The sequence below is a fragment of the Gekko japonicus genome, unplaced genomic scaffold, assembly GCF_001447785.1.
Source record: "Gekko japonicus isolate JY-2015 unplaced genomic scaffold, Gekko_japonicus_V1.1 scaffold436, whole genome shotgun sequence".
NCBI classification, from domain to species: domain Eukaryota; kingdom Metazoa; phylum Chordata; class Lepidosauria; order Squamata; family Gekkonidae; genus Gekko; species Gekko japonicus.
This window is the reverse complement of record NW_015163619.1, coordinates 1,005,914-1,031,366: the sequence shown is the minus strand read 5'-3', so window position 1 is coordinate 1,031,366 and position 25,453 is coordinate 1,005,914. Positions and strand designations below refer to the sequence as shown.

The 25,453-nt window shown below is 42.8% G+C and overlaps 1 protein-coding gene across 1 annotated transcript in view; it reads left to right on the top strand.

Moving 5' to 3' along the window:
• MBOAT2 (membrane bound O-acyltransferase domain containing 2) overlaps positions 1 to 24,059 on the top strand; it is a 115,304-nt gene extending 91,245 nt beyond the window's left edge. The window contains exons 8-13 of the mRNA XM_015407443.1: positions 8,227 to 8,419; positions 10,727 to 10,830; positions 18,153 to 18,217; positions 18,923 to 19,055; positions 21,995 to 22,146; positions 23,582 to 24,059. Of these exons, the coding sequence (XP_015262929.1) occupies positions 8,227 to 8,419; positions 10,727 to 10,830; positions 18,153 to 18,217; positions 18,923 to 19,055; positions 21,995 to 22,146; positions 23,582 to 23,798 (864 nt within the window). The 3' untranslated portion in view covers positions 23,799 to 24,059. The remainder of the gene's footprint in view (positions 1 to 8,226; positions 8,420 to 10,726; positions 10,831 to 18,152; positions 18,218 to 18,922; positions 19,056 to 21,994; positions 22,147 to 23,581) is intronic.
• Positions 24,060 to 25,453: the final 1,394 nt, after the last annotated feature.

Genomic DNA, 25,453 nt, shown 5'->3' with positions numbered 1-25,453 from the left:
TGCATAAATTAAACAGGAATACTTTTCATATATGTTGCTTACTCAGCTAATGTAGGATTATACCCAGTATTGTTTATCTCCATTGTTTAAGTTGCTTCTTGCGTTCATTGTCATGCCTTTTCACGCTTGTTCACTGTAGTTCTTACTGTTCGAACATTATTGCTTTCACTTTCCCCATCCTTGTGCAGGAAGAAATTAGTCTGAATAGTAAGCATTGGTTACCCTTTCTCTTCCTTCCTTCTGGTTCAATTACATTAATACCATTTTCTTTTGATTGCATGTAACTGGACTGTTTAGCAGGAGCATACTATATTCTGGATACATTGACTGCCTCTAAACGTGGAGGTTCCCTTCCGTCACCATGGCTAGTAGCCACTGATAGACCTGTCCTTCCTGAATCTAGCTTGATCCCCTTTTAAAACTTCTTATGCCTGTTGTCATCACTATATCCTCTGGCAGCAAATTCCACATTTTAATCACTTGTCATGGAAGGAAGTATTTCCTTTTGTCTACCCTGAAACGACTGCTCATCAGCTTCATTGAATGGCCCATAATTCCCATATTTGGGGAAGGGAAGAAAAAGTTCTCTCTGTCCACTCTTTCTACCACATACATAATTTTATAAACCTCTATCATGTCCCCACTGCGGCATCTCTTTTCTAAATTGAAAAGTCCCCAACTTTTCTTCTTTCCTTATAGGGAAGGTGCTCAAACGCCCTAATCGTCTTGGTTGCCCTTTTAGGTACTTTTCCCAGCTCTGACACAGGCCTGTTATGCACAGGAGTTTCCCCCCACTTCCACTGTGCAAGCCTATTGGGTTTGCTTTGTTGTTCTGCATTGATTTTTCCTTCTTTCAGCACTCAGTTCATTTTCTGGTTGCTGGTTCCCTGGGTTTGCTGAGAGTGTTTTTGTGCCAATTTCCCATTGTTTCACCTCCAAGTCGAAGGCAATACGAAAGCATACAGTTTCCTTTGGATCCCCCCCTGCCCTTTTGCCGCCCCTCGAAGGTCACTTCCCACCCATATTGAGGTCATTCCACCCACTCTGCACTTTCTGCCATCCTCTCCCCTTCATCATTGTACAAGCTCCATTTCCCTTCATTTTTAATTTTTGTTATTTTTTGATGAGTGGCATGCATCTGGCGATATGAGACTATTGCTGGTCTTGAATTGATGAGTTTTTAACTATTAAAATGACAAGGAGAAGTTTAAAAGGAGTTGTGCAAGGTTTAGTTCCCTGCTGGTATTGACTTGAAGGGGGGATTGGAGAGGAGGCAAATGGCAGCGTCCTCCGTGCAAAAAAGAAGGGATTTCAGTGCTGCATGCAAAAAAATAAGGGGGGGAATCATCAGCATGGAATGAAATTGACATGAGATGTAAAGAGAGAGAGATATTGGCATGGGAAGCCTAATGCTTTGAAAACATTTTTCAACAAAGTTTTGGGGGGAACCATTTTGGCAGTCTCTGGAAGCCTAACATTAAAATGGTGGCTGAGCCACATGGACCTTCTGTGAACCGCCATGCTTGGGTCTATCCATTTGGAAGAATCCTCCTCACAGGACAGGCTTTTAAAAAGTGCCAAGATCATGACCAGTGTGCAGGATCAAATTAGAGAATCACAAAGAGAAAACCACCCAAATTTGCAAGGAAGGGAAGGAAATTAGCATTACTATACAGCTGTGCTAGGGCATTGGCAAAAATTGGCCATGGCAAAAATTACCCCCCCCCCCCATTATTTTCTGTTTAGTGGCACAAGACTAAAAAAGCTCTCCAGAACTTCTGACCAGGGACTCCTCCATCATACAAATTGCAGCGCTGTGCAAAGCGTGGTGGAGACGTTGCACAGGCATGTGCGCACACACACATGTTATCAGCAATCATAGCTTGCAGTGCCAGCATGAGTTCTACTGTGCATTCTGTACAATCAACATGTTTCCCCATATTATGAGATCATGTGACTCATTCCCATTTTTCACAGTGGCTGACAACACAGCAGAGAATCCCCTAGTGCATTGCAATATGGAAAACGGGGCTTTGCAGCGGCTTGTCAATATCAAAACAAGCTTTGTCAATTTTAAAAGTGGGTCCCCCCCCCCCCCCGCCTGTCTTCCTTTCTGTTCCTTTTCATTCAATGAACTAACACTAAAATGCATGTGCAAAACCTGAACTGCAAGGATTTAAATGGAAGGTGCTTGCTGGATGCTACTGTGCAGCTGCAATAGGGCAATTGTGTAAATTAAAAAAAAAACACAACACCTTTGGACACCTCCACACACACACGTCAGAAGTGACGTTCCACACTGATTGTGAAAAGTGTGTTTTTTAAATTGTAGCTTCAGAATAAATACACCAGAGGAAAAGAGTTAGGGTTAGGGTCTCCCATCACAGCTGGCACCCTCCTCCTTTTTCTTCAATCCTCTTCCTTTTCTGCCTCTTCTTTACCCCACCTCGGAGGTAGCAACACAATCCAGTATGGGTTTAAGAACAGATTAATAACACCATTTTGAGATTACTTTAAGAATGTAAGGAATGTTATTTATTAATTTTAATTCTATCTTCTGTCTGATGTTTTTAAATTTTGTTGTACATCACCCAGAGCTCTGTGCATGCAGAGATTGGGTGATAAATAAATTTAAAGTTTTTTTAAAAAGTATAAATAATCCATAAAAAGACATCTAGTGCTACCTGAGTGTGTCTCTGCGGAACTAACAGGACATTTGCAAAATCCTTTTTTTTAAAAAAACTATAACCTGACACAAAATATAGTTTTCAACCTATAAAGAACAGTAAAAAATGGACCCAAAGAACTCATCTCGTAAAGTATTGCTTACTTTTACAGAAATCGAATTTAATTATTATACTGTAAGGTAGAAAATAGATTTTTTTGCTGAATACTGCAAATTTGTCTACATAATTTTCTCATCCTTATCATAACAGTAGGTAATAGAAGTTCTATACGGTCTAGGAGTTTAAATCAACGATGGTAGCATAGATTCAGTTTTCTTTGTAGCCCTTAAATGTGCCAGCTGACCATGAATCAAATCAAATCAAATTTTATTGTACGGTCAAGACCAGCATAAATAAAATACTCCCCCCCCCAAAAAAAAAAGTTAAATTGATATTGATTTAAAATAACAAAAATTAAAATAGACAACAGTATTTACACAAACCCCGATAGCGAAAGAAACTGGTGAATTTTATAGGCTGTTGCACAAAATTTTGCAACTAAGGCTGTAGTTGTTGGATTTCTGTCTTCTAGGAGTAGCCTAACATATCCCAAACTCATTCTTCCAGGTATTCTATTGATCAAAGGAGTTATGGTCCGGATGTGAGCATCTTGACAGAAGGGACAATGTATTTTTTTAATTTCTTTATTACATTTTATAACCTACATTCTAAAGGGAAGGGACAGGGGGTAAACACTGTATCTGAAACAAAAGATAAGACAAGGATCGTAATCTAAATGTTACAATGTATATGTAAGAATCCTACAATAATAACAAAGATCAATTTATCAAAATTCAGGTTAACGCTAGCTTAATCTTAATACTAGTCTCTGGTGTTTTGTAATCACTTATATTCTGTTGAAATATCCGTTTATCTTATACGTTTCTTCTTCTTGTACTTCAGATTCGTTTTAGGTATTTTAGGTGCAGCTGTCCCCTTCTCCAAATCTGAGGTTTCTGGGGTACTGCTAGAGCTACTCCAGGTGTCTTCTGTTCCTCCATCACTGGTTCCCTCTTCTTCAATATTGTCCACAGGTTTTTTGTCATCTTTACTCGGGCTTTGTTGTTGTTTCAAAAAAACTTTGGCTTTTTGGACAGAGTCAATTTTATTCTTCTTATCTTTATAGTTGAATACAACTCCCTCTGGAAAAATCCATCTATAAGTGATTGAGTTGTTGTAGAGGAAGAAGATTAAATCCTTGTATTGCCACCTTCGCTTCCGCATCTCGAATGGAATGTCCTTTAAAATTTTAACTTCTTTGTCTTTAACCTTCAGAACTTTTCCAGATGTGGCTTTCAAAACATTGTCTCTGGTAGATCTTGTAGAGAATTTCACATATATTTCTCCAGGCAGTTTATTTTTCTTTATAAAATCTGGATAGGTTCGATAAGCCAAGTCCATATCATTTTGCAGCGCTTCTTGCTTAAGATCTGTCATTGGTGCTAACGCTTCACTTAAAATTACTTTTAAATTTTCTCCTTTTTGCTCAGGAACACCTTAAAAGCGTGATCTTTCCATTTGGAATTGCAGCAGTTGGCCTTTATTTGAGACTCTCTCTTTTTCCACTTCCCCCAATTTTTGTTCAATATCTTTGGTCTTTGTTTCAACTCTCTTGATGGCTCTGTCTGTTTTGACTGCTCTTTTATCCATCTGTGTTAGTTGCTTTTGGACACTATCAAGCTTACTGTTGATATTAGACATCTGCTCCAGCAGGGGGCGCAATGCCGTAGCCAGCATATTGGAAAAGTCAGCAGCTGCTTCCTGTGTCTGGGTGGGAGTCGTTGGTATGGTATTTCCTGTGAGACTTTTCCGGTGCCATTCTTCTCCCTCTTCCAGACATTGTTTATACAAGAAGAAAGTTTTCGGATTTAAAGTCAACGTTCTCCAATTTAAATACACTTTGGATTATTTTGTACCTTTCGGTCTCAGTTACAGTCTCATATGGTTAGTTTCGCTTATTTCATTTTCTTTCTCATTCAGGGACCGTTCAGGTTTTTTTGGGGGGGTGAATCCCCAACTCTCCCCCCACCCACTGCTTGTTTCTCAAGTTAAATCCAGTGGACTTAAAAACTTGGCTGCTTATATGGGGGATCGCTTAACTCACTGGTTTTTTGCATTAAAATCATTGTAGGAAGGAAATCACGCTAGATTACTTGTCTGCTCATCTGGCAGCCAGCTCTTTTTGCCATAATGGCTTCACGACGGCAGGACCTCTCGGGGTAGGGAGAGCTTTGATCCTTCGGCCGTCACCTCGGGAGTGGCTCTCTGCTGCACCCCAGGCTGGGAGTCCCCTACAAGGACTCCGGGAGGGCCTGGATCCGGCTGGGACCCCTCCTGTCTGCTGCGACTCGGTGCATCTCCATCAGGAGCTTGATGGGATGCGTTTGAGCCTCAAGTTGCCAAAACCGGAAGTCGACAGAAGGGACAATGTAGAAGAATGTGATCTACAGTCTCAATTTCTCCATCATTGCAGGGGCAAAGCCTTTTCCCATAGGGGATTGTATTAAACTGCCTCTCTAAAACAGCAGAGGGGAGTGCAGCACACCTTGAAAGTGTAAAGACCCTCCTGTGACTAGGCACCTCCAAGAGGGACAAATAGGCTTGACTATATATCTAGTGTTCATAGGGGACAAGAAAGTAGGGACCCTCCCTAAATCAAGTTGGCGTTCAGTATCCAATATCCTTTGTTTTATGGCCCTTTTTGCCTGGTCAAGGCCCATGGTTAAAATCTTGGAAGGTGAAAAACCTAGGCTCTTAAATTTGCGAATGACCGTCTTAAGCCATATAGATTGATGTTCATCCAAGAGAAGCAGTGGGGTCAAACCTTGCTGAAAATATCTAATCTTAAACCAGTAATTTAGGGAGGTAAGGCACACCTTGGCTTCCACTCCGACAGTGCCAGTCTCCAAACATAGCAAGGCACTTGGTATGCTGTTGGGGACTTGTAATGCTGCTCTTAGGAACTTTGATTGTACATGCTCAAAGAAGATGATGTTGGCCCTATCATAGTTCCATGCAAAAATTGGACCAAGGTTTTGGTTTGGAAGAGTTTTAGAGCAGCAGGGATGTAATGTCCACCCTTAGTTCGAAGAAATCTAAGTATATTATGAGCCAACTTTGGCCCGGTATCTGCTGCGTGGGCAACGTGCACTTTTCTTGAGCCGGAAGCATGGAATACGGCACCAAGATATTGGAAGGTCTCCTCCTGTTCAATCAAATATACACTTGTCAGGGATACTCTAGGCTGATGCTTCATTGAGCAGGGAGTTGGACTAGATGGCCTGTATGGCCTCTTCCAACTCTGTGATTCTATGAAATGGCCATCAATGGTCCAGGCTCTAGACTTCTGTTTTGATAGTTTATTGTAAGAAGGTCTTCTTTGCAATGCTGTACTAGAGCCTTTAGGGCTCTTCTTAGCCCAATTGGGGTCCTTGACAGAACAGCTGCATCATCTGCATATAACAACATCAAGATCTGACGATGCTGTAGTTTAGGAGGATGAAAGGCCCGGTCACTTAAGCATTTAACCAAGTCATTTATATAAAAGTTGAAGAGAGCTTGTGCTAAAATACATCCCTGTTTCACACCAGTGGGGATGGCGTTTGAAAGATGCCCCAACTTGTTGCACCTGACCTTTAGTGAGGTGTTTTCATGTAGGGCACAGATCAAGAAACATAGCCTGTGATCAATGTTAGTGGCCTCCAACTTACCCCAGAGCTTAGTTCTGGAAATAGAGTCAAATGACGCCTTTAGATCAATGTAGGGAACATATAAAAATGCTACTCTTGATGAAGAGTATTTCTCTGTGAGGTGTTGGGGGATCATACAGTGATCTGTAGTACATCTACCTCCTCTGAATCCCACCTGTTCATGAGCAATCAGATGTTCCTGTTCAAGCCAAGTTTTGAATTTATCGAGGAGGTGAGATGCATATAGTTTACTGATAACACTAAGCAATCTGATTGGTCTGTAATTTTCTGGGTCATCCAGTCTCCCTTTTTTATAGATGGGAATAATAATTGCCAGTCCCCAATCCTCAGGGATGTGACCGGTTTGGTCGATGAAGGAAAAAAGGGACACCAGCAGGGGGGCCCACCAATCAATATCACTTTAGGAATCACTTTAGGCATTCGGGAAGAATAAAATCAGCCCCAGGTGCTTTGCTGGCCTTCAGTTGATCGACCAAAGACTTAATTTCCATGATAGTGACAGGAAGCCATATTTCTATGGGCAGAGTAGGCAGTGAGCTGTTATAGTCCTCATATATCCTTTGAAAATATATTTCCCAGATATCTGGGGGGGATGTGAGTGTCCAGAGATGATGATGTTATAGAGATTGAACGAGAGGTAATTTTCCAAAACAGAGATGAATTCCCATTTTTGGTTGCCTGAATAAGTCATTCCCCTGTGTTTATAGTATCCTCTTACTTTTAGAGAAGTACTAAAGCTCCATGTCTAGCTGTTCATTCCATCTGCCTAAAGAGATGAACTGCAGAGATGAGCGCCTGTTTTGCTTTACAACAGAACCATGAGAATTACACAAGATGTTTGTATTCTTTAGAAAGTTGACTGATTTATAAATCTAGGCCAAACTTGCCTTATCACCATAGAGTTCCTTGAAGTTCTGTTTGTTGTGAAATGTAGCAGGAATTGTGATGGATGTGGCACTTTGGGTGGCTTTAATAAACTAAGCAGAATTAAGCTTGTTAAAACATTGATACCTGCTGCTTTTTGTTCCCTATGTGAAATCAAGGCATTGGAGCAACATAAGCAAGTTATAGCAAATGCATGTACAATTTTTTCTCATGAGTAATAGATAAACAGGAGAACTGAAAATAAAGGGCAGGTTGGAAGTAGAGGTGGTGAAATGCCAAAGTATAAATTATGTGAGCAGCATGCTCAGCAGTAAGTATGGTGCAATTTTCTATCAGCAGGGACAGATAAGTTTCTAGAGCATGCAACATGGCATGCTTGCAACATTGCATACTTGCTGCAAACCCACCCATGGTCTCCCTAGTTTCACCAGAATAAATGTTATGCTAATCAGGACCTTCAGCCTGGGTTGCTTAGGGCAGGATGGAGGAAGAGAGAGCTGTCTTTGTGTATATTTAAAGGTGGGTGTGGGGGGCGTGCATGAACTCAGTGTGCACACAACAAATGCTCCAGTATGTATGTCCATATCATTTAAACTTTGAGAGTCACAAACCCTTTCATATCTTACTAGGAATCACGCAAAGTGAAAATGTGAGGTACTTCTATTATCCAGATGTGATGCCACATGGTGGATTTTATTTCTGTCTCCCCTTTGAAGTCTTAAGGGATTTTAGTTGCCACTAGACTATTAGAAAGCTAGTCAGGTCATGTAGGGGGCTGCAATACCTGTTTTGAGCAAGCAGCAGCAATGGCTGAATGCAAAAAAACCCCACCTTGTTAAATCATTCCATTTGAAAGTTTATTTTTAAAAGATGCTCACAAAGCCTTACATGTTTACATGTTTCAGACAGCTGTGGCGCAGAAACTCGTAGTGTGCGGACTATCCTTATTATTTCATATGACTGTTAGCAAAACTTTGCCTGTAGAGTACAACATTGATGATCATTTCAGAGCCACAGCATCACTGCCTACAAGGATTATCTACTTGTACCTGTCTCTTATGGCTGCCAGACCCAAATACTATTTTGCATGGACTTTAGGTAAGCCATTTCTTAGAATGTATTTGTACATGCTGTATAGTGTTGTCTTAAAGGACTTGTTTGAGACAGTGCCCTCTTGTGGGTTGAGAGAGAACTCCTTGCAAGTGACTGAAGTTTTCCATAAAGAATCAGATACAACTTGGTCTCTATCGGCTAACAATTTAATTTACCCAAGTTTAACGTTAAAATGCTGCACGCAAATGTATACTGTTCGGCATTAAGTAGCAACTGTTTGTTTGTTTGTTTATTTCAATTTATATCCTGCCCTCCCCACAAAGCAGGCTCAGGGCAGGTTCCAACCTGTGATAATCTGCTAAGTGCAGATTTATAACAATAAAAACAAGATAACAGAATACATACAATAAATACAATAAGATAACTACAGCAAAAATACTTTAAAATAAATTATACATCAGCAGACACATGAGTGCAACTCACTGCGGGGAGGAGGGAGGAGGCCAGATTGAATTGGGTATACACTTGTCTCAACTGAAGGCCTGGCGGAAGAGCTCCATCTTGCAGACCCTGCAGAGCTGTAAAAGCTCTCACAGGGCCTTAATTTCTGACAGGAGCTCATTCCACCAGTCAGGGGCCTAAGCCCTGGCCCTAGTTGAGGCAAGTTGGACATCCCTGGGGCCAACGACTGTCAGTAGATGTTGATTTGTAGAGCGCAGTGCCCTCTGGGGCTCATATGGGGAGAGGTAGTCTTGAAGACATGCAAGCCCCTGGCCGTATAGGGCTTTAAAGGTCAGAACCAGCACCTTGAAATGGATCCGGTATTCAATAGGCAGCCAGTGCAGTTCGCGCGGCACCAGGCGGATGTGAGCCCACACAGGCAATGTTATCAATACCCATTCTGGTGTATTTAGCACCAGCTGCAATTTCCGGAGCAGAGTCATGGGCAGCCCCATGTAGAAAGAATTACAATAATACAGCTGGAAGTGACTTATTCCTTTTTAATCATAATAGCATTATTGCTTCATAATTAGTTAAATGTTGGCCTAGAACCAAACAATGGAATTGTGCGTTTCCACCTACGGAAACCATCCTTGAGTGGAACACTACCCTCTGTGAGCGGAAGGATTGTTTCTGTGAGTCCAACCTTTGGATTTAATTCTATAGTTTAGGTCCAGCTTATTTTGTTTAATAAATTTAATTCTATGGTTTAGGTCCAGCTCATTCTGTTAATAGTATTCTGTGTTCTACGCTTGCTTTTTCAAAATTGCCAGTATCTGATCAATAATTTTATGTATTGTTAGGGGGAAGGGGGATGAAAAATGTAAATTAACATGCAGTTAATTTCAAAATGGCTAATGGCCTTTTTGCTTTGTGGTTTTGCTTATCATCCTAACACTTCAGTAACAAAAATTGTTTCCTGCTTTTTTTCCACTGGGCTTAGATTTACCTTGCTTGAGTCCGGTAATATGGTAGCTTCACTTTCACAGCTTTTTAGGGGACAGCAGTAGATTTCTGTAACTCTGAAGGGGAAAAATACCCTTTGTGTTTGTCTTTTAAGTTGGCAGTGTCAAACATGCGGCCCAGGGGCCGAATTAGGCCTCCAGAGGGCTTCTATCAGGGCTGCGGTGGAACTGGCTGTCTTCTGCTTCTTCTTCCAGTTCTGCTGCTGCTGTGCCATTGTAGGTTTGCAGCTTACAGATAAACACCTGAAAAACATACTTAAGATTGCCACAGCACAGACATTTTGATGCAATAACTCAAAGCAAGAGGTGTCAGTTATCAGACACTGTTAAATAAACAAAATATTGCAAGAGTCCTTTAAGAGTTTTAAGCATGTTTTTATTTTAAGTAAAAAAACCCACCCCTTTGTGTTTGTGTCCTTTATAAAGTTTATATCTCCACTACCTGGCATTACATTTTATGACACACATGGCCAGCCCAACAAGGTCTCATTTATGTCAGATCCGGCCCTCATAACAAATGAATTTGGCACCCCTGGTAAGTGATTTTGCTTTTCATAGCATTGCATTTTAAGACGCAAGGCCCAGTATGGGTTGTCTGGATTTAAGAGGAGGTACTCAAATTATGATGGATGAAGAGTCATTTGGGATCTTGTGGATTCTGTGGTTTCAGGAACTGTGCAGCACCTGTGATGGCAAAAACTGTAAAGGGATGAAAAAAATTTTCCCCATCAAAAGTTGTGAAAAATATTTCAAACCTTCATAAACTGACATTTCAGTTGTCAATGTGGGAGAGGCTCCCAAAAGGCAAAACAACTTTTATATGGCTAATAACCTGGTCTCTAGTTATTTATAACAGATTGCCTCCCCTTTTTGTGTGTCTTTGCAGCTGATGCAATCAATAATGCAGCAGGGTTTGGTTTTAGAGGCTATGATAAAAATGGAGTCTCACATTGGGATTTGATTTCAAATCTGAGAATTCTGCATATAGAGGTTGGTACACAGATCTTTTGTAAAAGTTTGTGGGAATTAAAAATGTGGCCTTTCTGTCTGGTCCTCAATGCCTGTTGTTATGAGATGAATGTAACTTGATGCAGGGGACACAAAATTGAAGTTGTTACTGCCAAGTTATATGTTTGCTGTGGCAACTGGCATTCTGAATTGCCGCAGTGACCCCAAAGGGCTTGGTATAATTCCTTCACAAGTGCCACAGTTCAACCCTGGCATCAAAACCTGATTTCAGGGATGCACCCTGGCAAGATACACCTAGAACTAAACTGTGGCTAGATCTGGAGATTCTCTCTTTCCAGAATACAAGGGTTTTGATGGGAGGCTTTAAAAAAAGTACTGCCAAGAAGGAAAGGCAGGGGATGGGAAGATCACAATGTGCTAGAAAGATTATTTCTCTGTGCCTTGGCATGCTTTGATCACAGTCTTTCCCTTCCTTTAAGTTGTCTCCTCCATTTTGCCAAAACTTTTACACCCCAATATGGCAGCAAAGTGTGTAGCTGCTTCCATTCAGGGTATTAAAGGGTAGCAGTATCTGAGGCTTAAAGTGTGGATAAATCAACATCATCTTCTTTATGGTCTCTGTGCAGTCCCATACTTGGGTTGGGCACCTGCGCACGAACCCGACCTCGGAAAGTTCTACAGCTAGCCTCCAATGTTTTGGCACAATTTTCTCCTGTGCCCTGGGGAGCAGGCATTGACTGTGCATGCCTGGAGCTGAGGAGAAAGCACCCTCCCACTCAGTTCCTTTCTGACCTCCATGTCATCTGTTCCCTTGACTTCTTCTGACCTTTTCTTCTATTGAAAAAATCCTTTATTTGTGAGTCTTCTCTTCTTCGATTATCCTCCCCCCCCCCTTTTTGGGGACATGGGATGTGGAACGGATGATTTTCTTTAAGAAGTGTCGCTATTGCTGTTCTAAACTCCCTTCTTCTTTCAGCCATGACCTCTGCTTACTCTTTTTGGGAGAGAAACACCAGGTGGATTCCTGTACTTACTGTGCAAAATTTACTAAACAAGCCTGAAAAAATGGAGCAGTGCAACTTCACACTCTCCTGTTAGAGACTGCCTTTTGTCTGGCAATGTCGTAGACCCCTCAGTCTCAACCAACACTGCTTCCCCCACATTCGAGGAGAGATTCCGTAAAATCGGCAGGCTCGGCATCCTCTGCCGCTAAAAAACATAAGAAGGCTAAGTCCTCCAAACAGCCCTTGGGATTGATCTCTTTGGACCTAAAGCCTAAGAAGCCAAGACAGACCCCAGCACCGACATCGAAATTGGTCGAGCTGCTGGTCATTACTGGTCTTTTGGCCTCTACACTGACTTGCCCATCCAGCTGAAACATCTGCTGCTGACTGGCATGCATCAGCTATCGTGGATTCGACCTGGACAACATCTGTTGCCTTGACTCAAATCGACCCTCCATCTGCCACTTCTGACCAACTGCCTCTGGGTCAAAGGACCATTATGGTCCCATCTCAAACTCTGTCCGTGCTCAGTGACTCGCCATTAGGAGAGTCCCTGCCTGATAACACCCAGCATCAATTCTTATGGTCGAGATTAAGGCAGTGCACCACCTCTCTGCTGCCCGAGATGTTTACTCTGGGACACCCCTCTCAGCATCAGTCTCAACCTTGGTACCGATTGCATTACATCCATGATGTTTGGACTCGCTCACCCTCGAGATCTCATCACTCTTACGAGGACTCATACCATAGTTCTCCACGCCATTGCCACCATCCCCCATTGCATGAATCATCCTGCTGCAATTCCCCACGCCGCCACTCTAGTGCTGTCTGAACTTCCCACACATCAGGCTTGAAATCTTCTAATCACCACCAGCTCTTTTCCACCATATTGACCCTGTCCCGACGGCAACCTCGGATTCGAAGACAGCTCCCTTCAACTCCTTCAGTCTGGGCAACGATCCTATTGATCTTTTGGATCCCCCACCACTATTGGCTGATCTCCAGACCTCTTCTCCAAACCCTTCTGGAATTGACACCGAAGGCTGATGGGGACGACCCCATGGATACATGGGTCAGTTTGGTGTAGTGGTTAAGTGCACGGACTCTAATCTGGGAGAACCGGGTTTGATTCCCCACTCCTCCACTTGCACCTGGCTGGATGACCTTAGGCAAGCCATAGTTCTGGCACAGCTGTTCTTGAAAAAGAGCAGTTTCTGTCAAGAGCTCTCTCAGCCCCACCTACCTCACAGGGTGTCTGTTGTGCGGAGGGGAAGGGAAAGGAGTTTGTAAGCCACTCTGAGACTCCTTTGGGTAATGAAGGGTGGGGTATAAATCCAGTCTCTTCTCTCTTCTTCTTCTACATCCCCCAGATCTGAGGTAGCCCAAGAAGGATCCCTCTCTCCAAGCAATGGATTGAAGTGCTACCTCGAGCTTATTAGATGAATGGCTGAAGCCTTACAAGTTCAAATGACATCCCTAGTTTTCTTATCTTGGGTTCACCATGTGTTGCAGAATGCCAGAAAGCCCACCACCTGTAGAACTTACCAGGCCAAGTGGAAACGCTTTCCCCTTTATTCAGCTTCCAAACAGATCAACCTAAAAAGCCTCTTTGCCAGGTATGCTATCATACCTGGTGTCCCTACAGGAGTCTGGGCTGGGTTTCTCATTCCTGAAGGTTCGTTTGGAAAAAGAGAAGAGAAGAAATTGGATTTATCCCCCACCCTTCAGTACCTGAAGGAGTCTCAGAGTGGCTTACAATCCCTTCCCCTCCCTGCAACAGACACACTATGAGGTAGGTGGGGCTGAGAGAGCTCTCCCAAGAACTGTCTTTGAGAGAACAGCTATGAAAGAACTTATGACTGACCCAAGGTCACACCAGCAGCTGTCTGGAGAAGTGGGGAATCAAACCTGGTTTTCCCAGATTAGAGTCCACGCTCTTAACCACTACACCAAACTGGCTCTCAGCTAACCATGATCTTGTGGATGGCAGCACATTATTCTCTCACCGAACTACCAAAGCTTTCCTCAGAGGTATGCTTCAGCTCCATCCCCCTTGAAAGCCTCTAATTACCACCCAGTTTTGAATCTTTTGTTCCTGGGCAAGGTAATTGAGAGAGTGGTTGCAGAGCAGCTCCAGAGTTTCCTGCATGACATATTGGCCCTGGATCCATTCCAGTCCAGCTTCCACCCTGGCCATGGGATGGTGATGGCTTTGGTAGCCCTTACAAATGAGCTCTGCAGACAGCTGGATTGAGGTGGGTCGGAAATGGTGTTATTGGATCTCAGAGAAGCATTCAACATGGTCAACCATGATCTTTTGAACCACCACCTCACTGACATAAGAGTTCAAGGTGTAGTCTTGCAGTGGCCCACCTCATTTCTCCAAGGTGGGGGACAGAGAGTGGCGCTGGGAGGGAGAGTATCGCCCAGATACCCCTTTGTATGTGGGGTCCCACAATGGCTAGTCCTCTCCGCTCTACATGCACCCCCTTGCCCAGCTGGTGCAGAGGTTCGGGCTGGGATGTCATCAGTATGCTGATGACACCCAGCTTTATCTGCTGATGGGCAGGCAGCTAGATACCACCCCAGAAAATCTTGCAGAGGTGTTGGAAGCTGTGGTGGGATGGCTAAAACAGAGCTGGCTGAGACTGAATCCTTCTAAGACAAAGGTTTTATGGCTGGGCCAGGGGGATTCCGGTTTGGGGTGCCAACTCCCAGCCCTTGATGGTGTGTCCCTGAGACTAGCACCTTCTGTCAGGAGTCTGGGTGTGATCCTGGATGCCTCCAATGGAGGCCCAGGTCACAAACATGGCCAGACTGGCATTTTTTTTCATCTGCGCCAGGCTAGGCAACTGGTCCCCTACCTGTCTTGCCCTGACCTAGCCACTATAATCCATGGAACAGTCACCTTCAGTTTGGAGTACTGGAAACTCCCAACTAGTACAAACCACAACATCATGGGTCCTTACGGGGATGTTGTGCACAGTGCATATCCATCCTATGCTACATGAGCTGCATTGGCTTCCAGTGGAGTAGTGGATCAGATTCATGGTTATGGTGTTGGCCTTTAAGGTCCTTAACAGTCAGGGACCCATGTACCTTCGGGACCGCCTCTCCTGGTATACCCCCAGAAGAATGTTACGCTCAGGAGATCAGAACTTACTGGTGGACCCTGGTCTTAGAGACATCCAGTTGTCCTTGTCCAGAGCCAGGGCTTTCTCAGCTCTAGCTCCAGCCTGGTGGAATTCTGCCGAGTAACATCTGCACCAGGGCGTGCAAGGCAGAGATGTTTCACCAGGCATTCGGTTAAGGACAGCGACAGCTCTGTCTTGGCGCTCCCATCCCTCTCCGCCTTCTTCCCATGAGGCAGTGATGCTGTTAGGATTTTAGTGCCATCTTTGTAAACTGGACTATTATGTTTTTACTGTTTTACTTAGTTTTAACTTGATTTACTTGATGTATATATGATTTTGTTGTATACCGCCCTGAGCCTGGTCCCACTGGGCTGATAAATTCAATAAATCAATAGTTCCATAGTGGAGTCTGTCACTGGTCTTGGTGAAGCTTATGAGCAAACCCTTTGAACCAGAGGTAACCACCAATCTACTCTTACTGACCTGGAAGACAGTTTTCCAGGTTGCAGTCACCTCAGCCAAGAGGACCAGCAACCTCTGTGCCTTCCGGGTGGACACCCCCCCACACCATCTTTCACAGGAATAAGGTTGTGTTGCAGCCAGATCCGTCCTTCTTATCTAAGGTGGTTTCAACTTTTCACCTGTCTCAACCTATGGTGCAGCCTGTCTTTTCCCCCGAACCTCACAGATGATGGCCAGTGAGTGCTACTTTCACCCAATGTCTGGAAAACCTTCTCCTTCTACCTTGCCCAGACTTCCGCAAAGACCCGCACCTTTCTGTGACCTATGGTTACCCCAGGGAGGGCCACAGGGTTTCACCTCAGAGACTGGCAAAGTGGGTCAGGGCCACCATCTCCCTGTGTTATGAGCTGGCAAGAGAGCCATTACCTACCTGCCTTCGAGGCCACTCCACAAGGGCCCTTCTGGGAGGCATACCCTTGGGTGACATCTGTGCGGCTGCCACATGGTCCTCGTCATCGACCTTTGTGTTGCATTATGATCTAGATGTCAGGGCTCATCGGGATGCCTCATTCAGTCAGACGTTACTGAGGTCCATCTGACCTTCCTTTCGTCAGTGAATCTCAGGTAGGCCTGTAACAGGTAAAGGGGCCTCATGCTTATCTGTTTTAAGCTTGTTGCCAGCACCCTTCATCCAGTTTTTTCTGCTTAGCTCGCTAATAAACCAAGTGTGGAATTACACAGAGACCACAAAGAAGATAAACCTGTAACTGATGATCTTCAAGTGGTCATCTGTGCAGTCACACACACCTGCTCAGCCTTTCCCACTGCTGGCATCTCTCGTTCACTTACCTTATGTTGATTGAACATACCAGCGATGGTCCAAAGGAATTGAGTGGGAGGGCAGCTCCAGGCATGCATAGTCAATGCCTTCTCCCCAGACAACGGGAGAAAAGCGTGTCAAAATATTGGAGGCTAGCTCTAGAGCTTTCTTGGGTCAGGTTCATGTGCCAAGTTCTAGAACTTTCTGAGGTCGGGTTCGCACAGGCACCCAACTCAAGTATGTGACGGCACAGATGACTACTCGAAGATCGTCAGTTACAGGTAAGCAACCAATTTTTCTCAGACCACCTGTTATTTCAAATACTAAAGTGGAACAGCTATCAGCAGCCAGAAGTAAACAGAATATGTTTCCCCTTAGCCTCAACAGTATCTGCATGTTGCAGGGTGGTAGTGGGGAATTCTAATGTTGGATTGGGGTTTTGTTCTGGTTTTGTGGCTTGGGCCAGCTGAAAGGTTGTGTTCTGCCATCATAGGTGGGGGCAGTATGGTGCAAGAATTGAGGCAAGGGCCTTCCTGAATGAAGTGAGTGAGTGGCTAAGTTCTATATTATTCTGGATGCTATCTTAGTTTGGGTGCATGTGTATGCCAGTACACGCGTGCAGCTGTCTTTGGCATAATCAGCACAACAGCTGCTTCTGGCATGTTGGAGCATCCTTTGACTAGTGCAGTCCCAGAACACTGCCGAATCCCTATACATGGGTGAGCCAGCTGTGCTCTGCCAGCAAGTGTAGCTTTTACTGGCTCTATTGGACACTGTGGAGAAATGCCTTGCCTCCTGGAGGGTTGGCAAGCAGACTTTAAAGCTAGGAACAAGCAGGAGAGGGAGGAGGAAATTAGCCCATGGCATTCCAGATGGTACCTGGCCTACCCCTTTAGAAATGCTAATGGACCTGGCAGAAGAGGCAATGGGATGAGCCAGCTCATCCCCATTCTCCAGGCAGGAAACAAGAGTGTGGAGTATGCCTTCTGTGTGACCTGGGCGGACCAGGTAAAAAGGGATGCAGAGTGATGTAAAATGGGTGGAGTCAGAGGTTTAATAAAAGTGCTTGCTCTCAGGAGAATGGCTCTCTTGGTGCTGGTTCTTGGAAGAGGACAGACTGCTGAGCTCTGTTCTGCAGGCCAGGAGCCATCTTGGCCATGTGGCCTGGTCTGCTGGCTGAAGGGAGCTCGAGGTAATGGGACATCTTTAGAACCTTGTGTAACTGTCTAAGTTTGTACATACCTGTTCTGATTGTGATATCTAGTCAGAGTAAGTTGTAGAACCCGGGAAAGAAGGATAAGTTTATAATAAAGTTTTCTTTGTTCTTCTGTGTGCTGATCTGTTGTTGTGAATAAGTGTGCTTGAATTTACTTTTTAAAATAAATCCTTTTTAATATTGGATGTGGCTCTAAGTTTCTATACCACGTAGTCCTCCAACACTTGGATACACTACTAATTTCCCAGACTGGGAAGGAGGCAGTCAAGGCACATGTTGCCAACCCTCTAGGGGTAAACCCAAAGTTGCATTTGGTCCCTGTGACAGCCACAGACCTTGAGGCCAGGCCTCAGAACTGAGAAGGGGGATTGGGAGTCCTGTTCCTCTCATGCAGGACCTCTAAATTGAGCAGGTGGTGGCAGCATGCCCTAGTGGCAGGAAGTGGACTAACACCCTCCAGGAATCGGGGTAGGCAGAACAGGTTCTGTAAGTCAAAGCAGGCCTGTTTCCATCACAGACACTGTACAGCTGCATAATTTGAAATAGTGCTGCCAAGGCAGCTCAATATTGTGTTCTTTTTTCCCATCCTAAAAGAATGCTTTATCACTATACATGGAATAACTTGTTTACATGATTTATATAAATGACTGCATGGGGGAAATCATCTCTGCGCTACAAAACTAAAATGTAATTTGTTAATTTTATAGTTTTCAACAAGTTTCAAGATGTTTCTTGACAACTGGAATATCCAGACGGCTCTTTGGCTCAAAAGGTACAGTCTGCAATGTCCTTTTCTTGCTAATATTTTCTGAGGGGGTATGGGAGAGTAAAGTCTGATTAGTCAGGTCTGAAGTATTTCTGCTCTGGCTAGCCTTGCCTGACGTGTGCCAACCAATAATAGTTTTGCCACTCTTTTGTCTATGAATTTATATTTGAAGCTTTAGTGGTTATTTTGAAGTCCACCTCTCTTGACCATACTTTACGGGGATGACAGTGTGATATTATGCTAACCTCAAGATGCCTTATCTGGTAAACGCTTCAGAAAATGGCTGACCAAAGATGGGTAGCACTGAAGGAGAATGACTCCTGCTGTGCTTTCAGTGGGTCTTACAAGAGTCATCTTGGAGTTTCTCATAGTGGGGTCTGATCAGTTTCCAGTTGCTTGCAGTTTAAGGCCAAAAGCTGTTTCCTGGAAGACCTGTACTCAGAGCAGTGGAGCAGATTCAGGATCTCTGCTAACCATTTCTTTTGTGGAAAAATAATGTCATTTCTTGTAAGCAAATTAATTCTCAGGCTGGGCCATCAAGTTTCTTAAAGGATTTGGGTTGGGGGTTATTTGGTGGGGTGGAATTCCATTAATGGATGATTCCCTAGTGTAAAATATAAATTGATCTAAAATATAAATTGAATTACTTTAGGTAGGCAGTTTGTAAAAAGAAACTTCTTTCTGTTCCTTTTTTTCCCCTTGAACTGTTAGAGTATGCTATGAGCGAGCCTCCTTCAGTCCAACAATACAGACTTTTATCTTGTCGGCAATTTGGCACGGGGTATATCCAGGATATTATTTAACGTTCTTAACGGGGGTGCTAATGACACTTGCAGCACGAACAGTAAGTACCACTGCAAGTATGCCCTTAATGATTATTAATACTCTGAATACAAGGCCCACATTACAAACTTCAAAGTAGTGCTTTGCAAGAGAGAGAAAAGACTCTTAAGCTGTTTTGGAAAATTTCTTTCGCAAAATCTGGTACATTTTGAGGGGTGTTAAAGCACCAATTTCTAAACGTGTTGCACAGGTGAGTAACTGCAAGTTGTTGATTTCTCCAAGTCCCTGAAATTTTGCAGCTAAAGAGAATTACCAAAACATTTACTGATTTGTTTAGAATATTTTTATGCTGCCTCTTCAGAGTCCTGCTCAAGGTGGCTTACAGTGAAACACCACAGTATAAACTATAAAAAAACACAAGTAGCATAAAAACTGCTCATAGAACGGAGCAGACCATTAACAAGCTGATAAGATAAACCCCTTATTAAAAGCCTTAGTAGAAAAATGTATTTTAGTCTAGCGCCTAAATGAATGTGATGTAGGTGCCAGGCAAGTCTCAAGGGGGAGGTCATCCCAAAGGCAAGGTGCCACCACAGACAATGCCCTGTCTCCTAGTCACCACCTGCTTCACTTCTGAAGCTGGGGGCACAGAGAGCACGGCTTGAGAAGCAGATCTTAACTGGTGGGCTGGGTAGTGTGAGAGGAGACAGTCCTTCAGGTACCCTGCCCCCAAGCCATTTAGGGACTTAAAAGTAAGAGTTGTGCCCAGAAACAGATTGGGTAGCCAGTGCAGATCTTTCAACACAGGGATGATATAATCCCTGTAACTAACCCTTGGCAGTACCCTGGCCAATTGGATCAATTGATGTTTCTGAACCATTTTCAAAGGCAACCCCATGTTCAGTGCATTATGGTAATCTAACTCAGATGCGATCAGAGCCTGAGTCACCATAGCCAGATCTCACTTTTTGAGGAATGCTAGCTGACATACCAGGAAGAACTGATAAAAGACACTACATGCCACAGAGGAGATCTGAGCCTGCAGCTGTGGGCCAGGATCTAGTAGCACCCCGAAGCTACAAACCTGTGCCATCGGGGGGGGGGCGTGCAGCCTCCTCCAGGACAGATCCAGGTGGGCAGCCGTGTTGGTCTGAAGCAACAGAACAAAGTTTGAGTCCAGTGGCACCTTTAAGACCAACCAAGTTTTATTCACACAAAAGCTTATACCTTGAATAAACTTTGTTGGTCTTAAAGGTGCCACTGGACTCACACTTTGTTCTCCTCCAGGACAGACTGACTCCACAGTCCCTCCACTGACCAACAGCCCCTCAGTCTTTTCTGGACTGAGCTACAGTTTATTGGCCCATTGCCTTCTCCAGACACCTGTTAAGGACTTTCACAGACCCACCTGGCTTAGTTGTTAAGAATAAATAGAACTCAGTGTCACCTCACTCCAAGTCCCTGGATGACCTCTCCCAGCAGTTTAATGTAGCTGTTAAACAGCATTGGGGGTAAGATGGAACCCCGTGGGACCCCTTGACATCAATGCCACGGGGCTGAGCAGCCAGTCCCCCAGCACCACCTTCTGAAATCAGTTGGTCAAGAAAGAGTGGAACCACGAAAGCATGGTACCCTCCACTCCCAGTCCAGCCTGCCTCTCCAGACCATGGAACAGTATTACTTATGCTGTGTATGCTGTGTTTGCATCACTTGATAGCAAATAATATCAACATGGCCCAGGAATTCCATGACATGCCATCTTGGATATAGCCATAAGTAGCTTGGGACCTGGCTGTGCCTACCATACATCCCCCAAAACTCGTGCTTCTCTACTGTGCATTTCCTTGTCATCTGAGGTGCAACCAGTTAGGACATGTGATAGAAACAGGGTTTTTTTTTCTGGGGAACGCACTGGAATGGAGTTCTGGAACCTCTTCAACAAAACTATTTTTAAAATGCTTGGAAGCTCATGAGCTTTCAGTATACAGATTGAACATTTCATTCCCCTCTTGAGAGTTCTCGCACCTTTTTTTTTTTTTTTAAGTCATGGATAGAAGCATACTCTGGGGCACTGCAGTTATGGAATGCTGTCTTGGAAGAAATCCGCCTGTTGTCTTGGTGCATATTTTGTCTGGCAGTGAAGGCCTGGCCCTTTAGGAAAGCCCTGTATTTATTTATTTCTCAGTTGATCTAACCTTTGTTCTGACTTACTGTCTGATACTGGCTGATGTCGTTTAATTTGTTGTCTTTAATTTGTAATTTAAAACTTTGAATAAGTAGTCAGAAACAGTGAATAGTTTTGTAAGAGCAATCCATCTGTTATCTCAAAAACAGGCCATTTTAGTGCTAGAGAACTGCCTGACTGGGTATTGAGATAGGAGTGTGGTAAGAATGAAGTCTGAGGAGTTGGCAGGGCTGATGTAACAGGAGAGGAAACTTCAGCAGGGTTGGGCCTGGCAGGAGATGGGAGTGTGGGGAACCAGGCAACAGGTGGCACAGATTTTTATCTATTTAGGCAAAGACTAATAGCATTTTTTTTTGGTAAGCTGTTGTAGCCAGCCAGGGTTTCCAGGGAGTAAAAGGAACCATGGAGTGGACCAAGCATGGATTGTTGCAGCCTACTCCTAATGCCTTAAATAAGCTCAAGTGTGTTTCAATGTGTGTTAAAAAAGAAAATGATGGAAACAAGCTTGAGACTGTTGGCTTCTCCAACAACAGGTCTAGATCTGAGCTTGGCAGAATATGTAGTCAAATGTTTGACGGAAAAAGAAGAGAAGAACTAGGACTCACTCATAGACACACAGAGTTCAGCTTCCAAAAGGTGCTGTGGAATCTACAGCAGATGGAGTCCTTCCTTATGAAACCATATTGGATGATATGGAAACCATATTGGATCATATTGTGTTAAGATAATTTTGGCTGTATCTAGATTGTGGTTTCCTGTAGGCGCTGTAAAGATGCTGAGGTTCTTCTACTTAAGTACATCACTTTTATGTTTAGGTAAGAAAAAACGTGAGGCACTACTTCATTGTTTCTCCAGCCACTAAATTATGTTACGATACCATGACATGGATGACAACTCAAGTAGCAATAAGTTATACTGTTGTACCATTTGTACTTCTCTCTGTAAAACCATCTATCAAGTTTTACAGGTAAGTGGACACTTCATTAGCATCTAGAAAAATATTCTAATGGCAAGTTTTGTTTATGGCATATGCATAATGTGGATTACTTCATTAACAAGTGAAGAAGAAATAATCCATGTCAGATTTCACACTTAAGGGATTTCAGGAAATATTTAGTGCTTGAGGGAGAATCAGGCAACTATTATGTATTGATTTATTTATATCCCGCTTCTCCCCCCTCCCCTGATCGGGGAGTCACAGCAGCTTTTCACATCGTTCCCCTCTCTTCCTCTTAATCCTCACAGTAACCAACCTGAAAGGGTAGGTTAGGCTGAGAGATTGTGATGGGCCCAAGATCACCTGACAGGCTTCCATCATTGAGCAAGGAATTTGAACCCAGTTGTCTCAGATCCTAGTCTCACACTCTAACCCCTGCACCACACTGGCATGGTATCCTTAGAATCTCAGACTGCATTTTAACAAAAAGTGCTTAAAATTATGGAGAAACAATGGAAAATATTCAGGTAATACCTGCAGAAGTCCTCCAGTGTTCACAGGGGAGGAATTTTCATGCTCTTCAAGTTTTTATGTACTTTCTCATTGTTTCCAGTCATTTCATTCTAGCTCAAATAATCTATTATTTTCCCAAACCTACACAGTACGTAGGAGCTGTGTTCCAGCTGGATATGGCCAAAAGTCCAAAGGACACATAGAATATAAAAACTGGCACCTTAGTTACTTTTTGTACTGAAATTCATAACGTGTCAGAAACTACAGTGAAGAATTGATTTGCAGCCAAAAACAAAAGAGTTCACCTGAAATCTCTGCTCTCTTCAATGATCGAATTGTTGAAGGGAAGGAGGAATAAATAAACCAGATTCTAACTTGCAAGGGATTTGACCTCTCCTGTCTTTAACAGCTCTCACACAGACAGTGTTAGGATTTTTCCTTTTCTCTCATTGCTGTAAGCCATCTTGCAGCTTCAAAGATAGTCAAACTCCCTCAGTGCCAAAGTATTGCTAGGAGATAGAAACCTATCTTTATCAAATTGGGCATTTTGAACTATCCATATTAAGGTTCCCAAACTGCTCATTGGTCATTACAAAAATACACAAGTATACCTGAAGACCTTGGTTAGTATAGCAGATCTTTTAAAGACACTTCCAGATGGGCAGGTGTATTAGTCTGTCATAGCAAAATAAAACAGAAGTCTAATGGCACCTGAAAAACTAACAGTTATTCCACCACGAACTTTTGTGAGTTAGAGCTGACTTCTTCAGATGCTATGAAGAAGATATCCTGTTCCACATTTTTATAAGGAAAATTACAGAAAGGGAGGGGGGAAGGTAGAACTTTGGGCAGAGAAACCCTTGATATGAATTTCTGAAGATAGATGTTAAACATTAGTTTAAAATGCTAGAGATCAGATTGACTTAATGTTTATTTTTATTTCTTTGTTCAGCTCCTGGTATTTCTGCCTCCACATCATCTGCATCTTAGTGTTCTTGATATTCACAACGAAAAGAACTAAGAAAGGAAGTAAAGAGCAAGAAGGCATCCAGTCCTCTTGGTCCAAAAAGCAAGAAGAAGAAAGCATTAGAGGACATAACTTTTCCACAACAAATAATTTCAATCAAAAACGAGAAACTACATGCAGAAATACGACGACGAAACAATGATTAGGAGATACTATGTTGGATATATTTTATATTTTCAGAACCCATTTATAGTACCTTTTAAAGGGGTTTGTATTTGTCTGAAAAGATGATTAGTTTAAAAAAAATGCTATATCCCTAGGGAATATTGAATACACTAGTAAGAATGGAAACAAAGCAAATTAACCTCTCCCATGCCATGTTCTTGTGGATCACGCCTTATAGAAAAAATTACCATTATTTCAATGGGCACTCAGGACTTCCAGCATATGTCCATCGGTTCTTAGGCGTGCCCTTTGCTGAATGTACATTCTGTATCCCAAGGCACTGATGGCGATGAAGAACAAATTGTGTCAATGCAGAGTAACAGCAGGAAAATATTTTTCCCCAAGCAAATGCCTTGCCTTAAACCCTCTATCTACTGAAATACTGTTTCTAAGTGGTATTGTCATGCTTAATATTAAATATGGGAAAGCTTTTGGGTGTGCTGAAGGACAAAATAGGAGAATGGAGGCAGAAAGTCACTAGTGTCTGAACCTACAAAAAGGAATTGCAATAAGCATCTCAGTATTTGGAGGGTTTTCTTAGTGTATCAGATTATCATCCAGGACTGCAAAACATTGCCAATGCCAAATTATAGGAAGCTTTAGTTTGACAAATGTTCTTATAACAAAACAGCCCCCCCCCCCCCGAATATTTTCTGAACTACAAAAATATACCCTTTATCTGGAGCAAAATAGTCTAGTTTTATTTTGCTCTTTCAGTACGTGTGAGCTTTGCCATTAGGTGTAAGATGGCACTTGCAGAGCTGCACCCTTCCAATAAAGTTCCTCCTTATTGTTATATACAAACTATTTTGCAAGGAGGGACCTTAAGATATAGTCACTTAGAAACTTTTTCAGCAATGTAAAGAATTAGTGTGAGAAGGTGCTTATGATATAAGTATAGCCAGATTATTTTATGGTTACAACTCAGTTTATATTAAACAAAAGATAAAATTGTTAAAATAGGTATTGTGTAGCTCATCTTCAACATTACATGGCCAGTAACACTGGAAAGCCTGTGGTTTAGGGTATGTCCTTAAGCCAGCATTTTGGATATGGAGATCATAATGTACCTTTTTGATAAAATATTCCTGACCATTCTGTTTTTTCAGTTTTGTTTTGAAAAGTCTATCAAGGGAAATGATAAATACTGGTCACTTTATTGTGAATATGAATATTGCTAAAGTAATGAAATACTTAAAGGGCTATAATTTTTCATTTGCTTATTCGGCATAAATTTTTTAACTTTATGAGAATGCCGCAGCAGCAGTAATGAAAATCCGGACGTGATTATTTTAGCCATAAGATTAATTTTATTTCTGATAATATTTTGTATTTTAATTGCTTTGAAGTTGATAACTTTTTTTTTTATGAGCACAGAAGGTAAGATTAGGTCTTTGTTGGTGTTGGTGACATAGAAAACAAAGTATCTGGATATAGAAAAAACATCCTTAAACTCACAGATCTGCTCTTGAATCAAGAATAAGACTAGGACATCCTACCACTTCAGAATGTTCTAGGGTTTGTTTTTTTATGGTGTGCTTCACTGATATAATGGATATTTGGGGTCAGGTTATGGAAGCTAACCAACGTTAATGAGAGATTCAGGTGGGTAGCCATGTTGGTCTGAAGTAA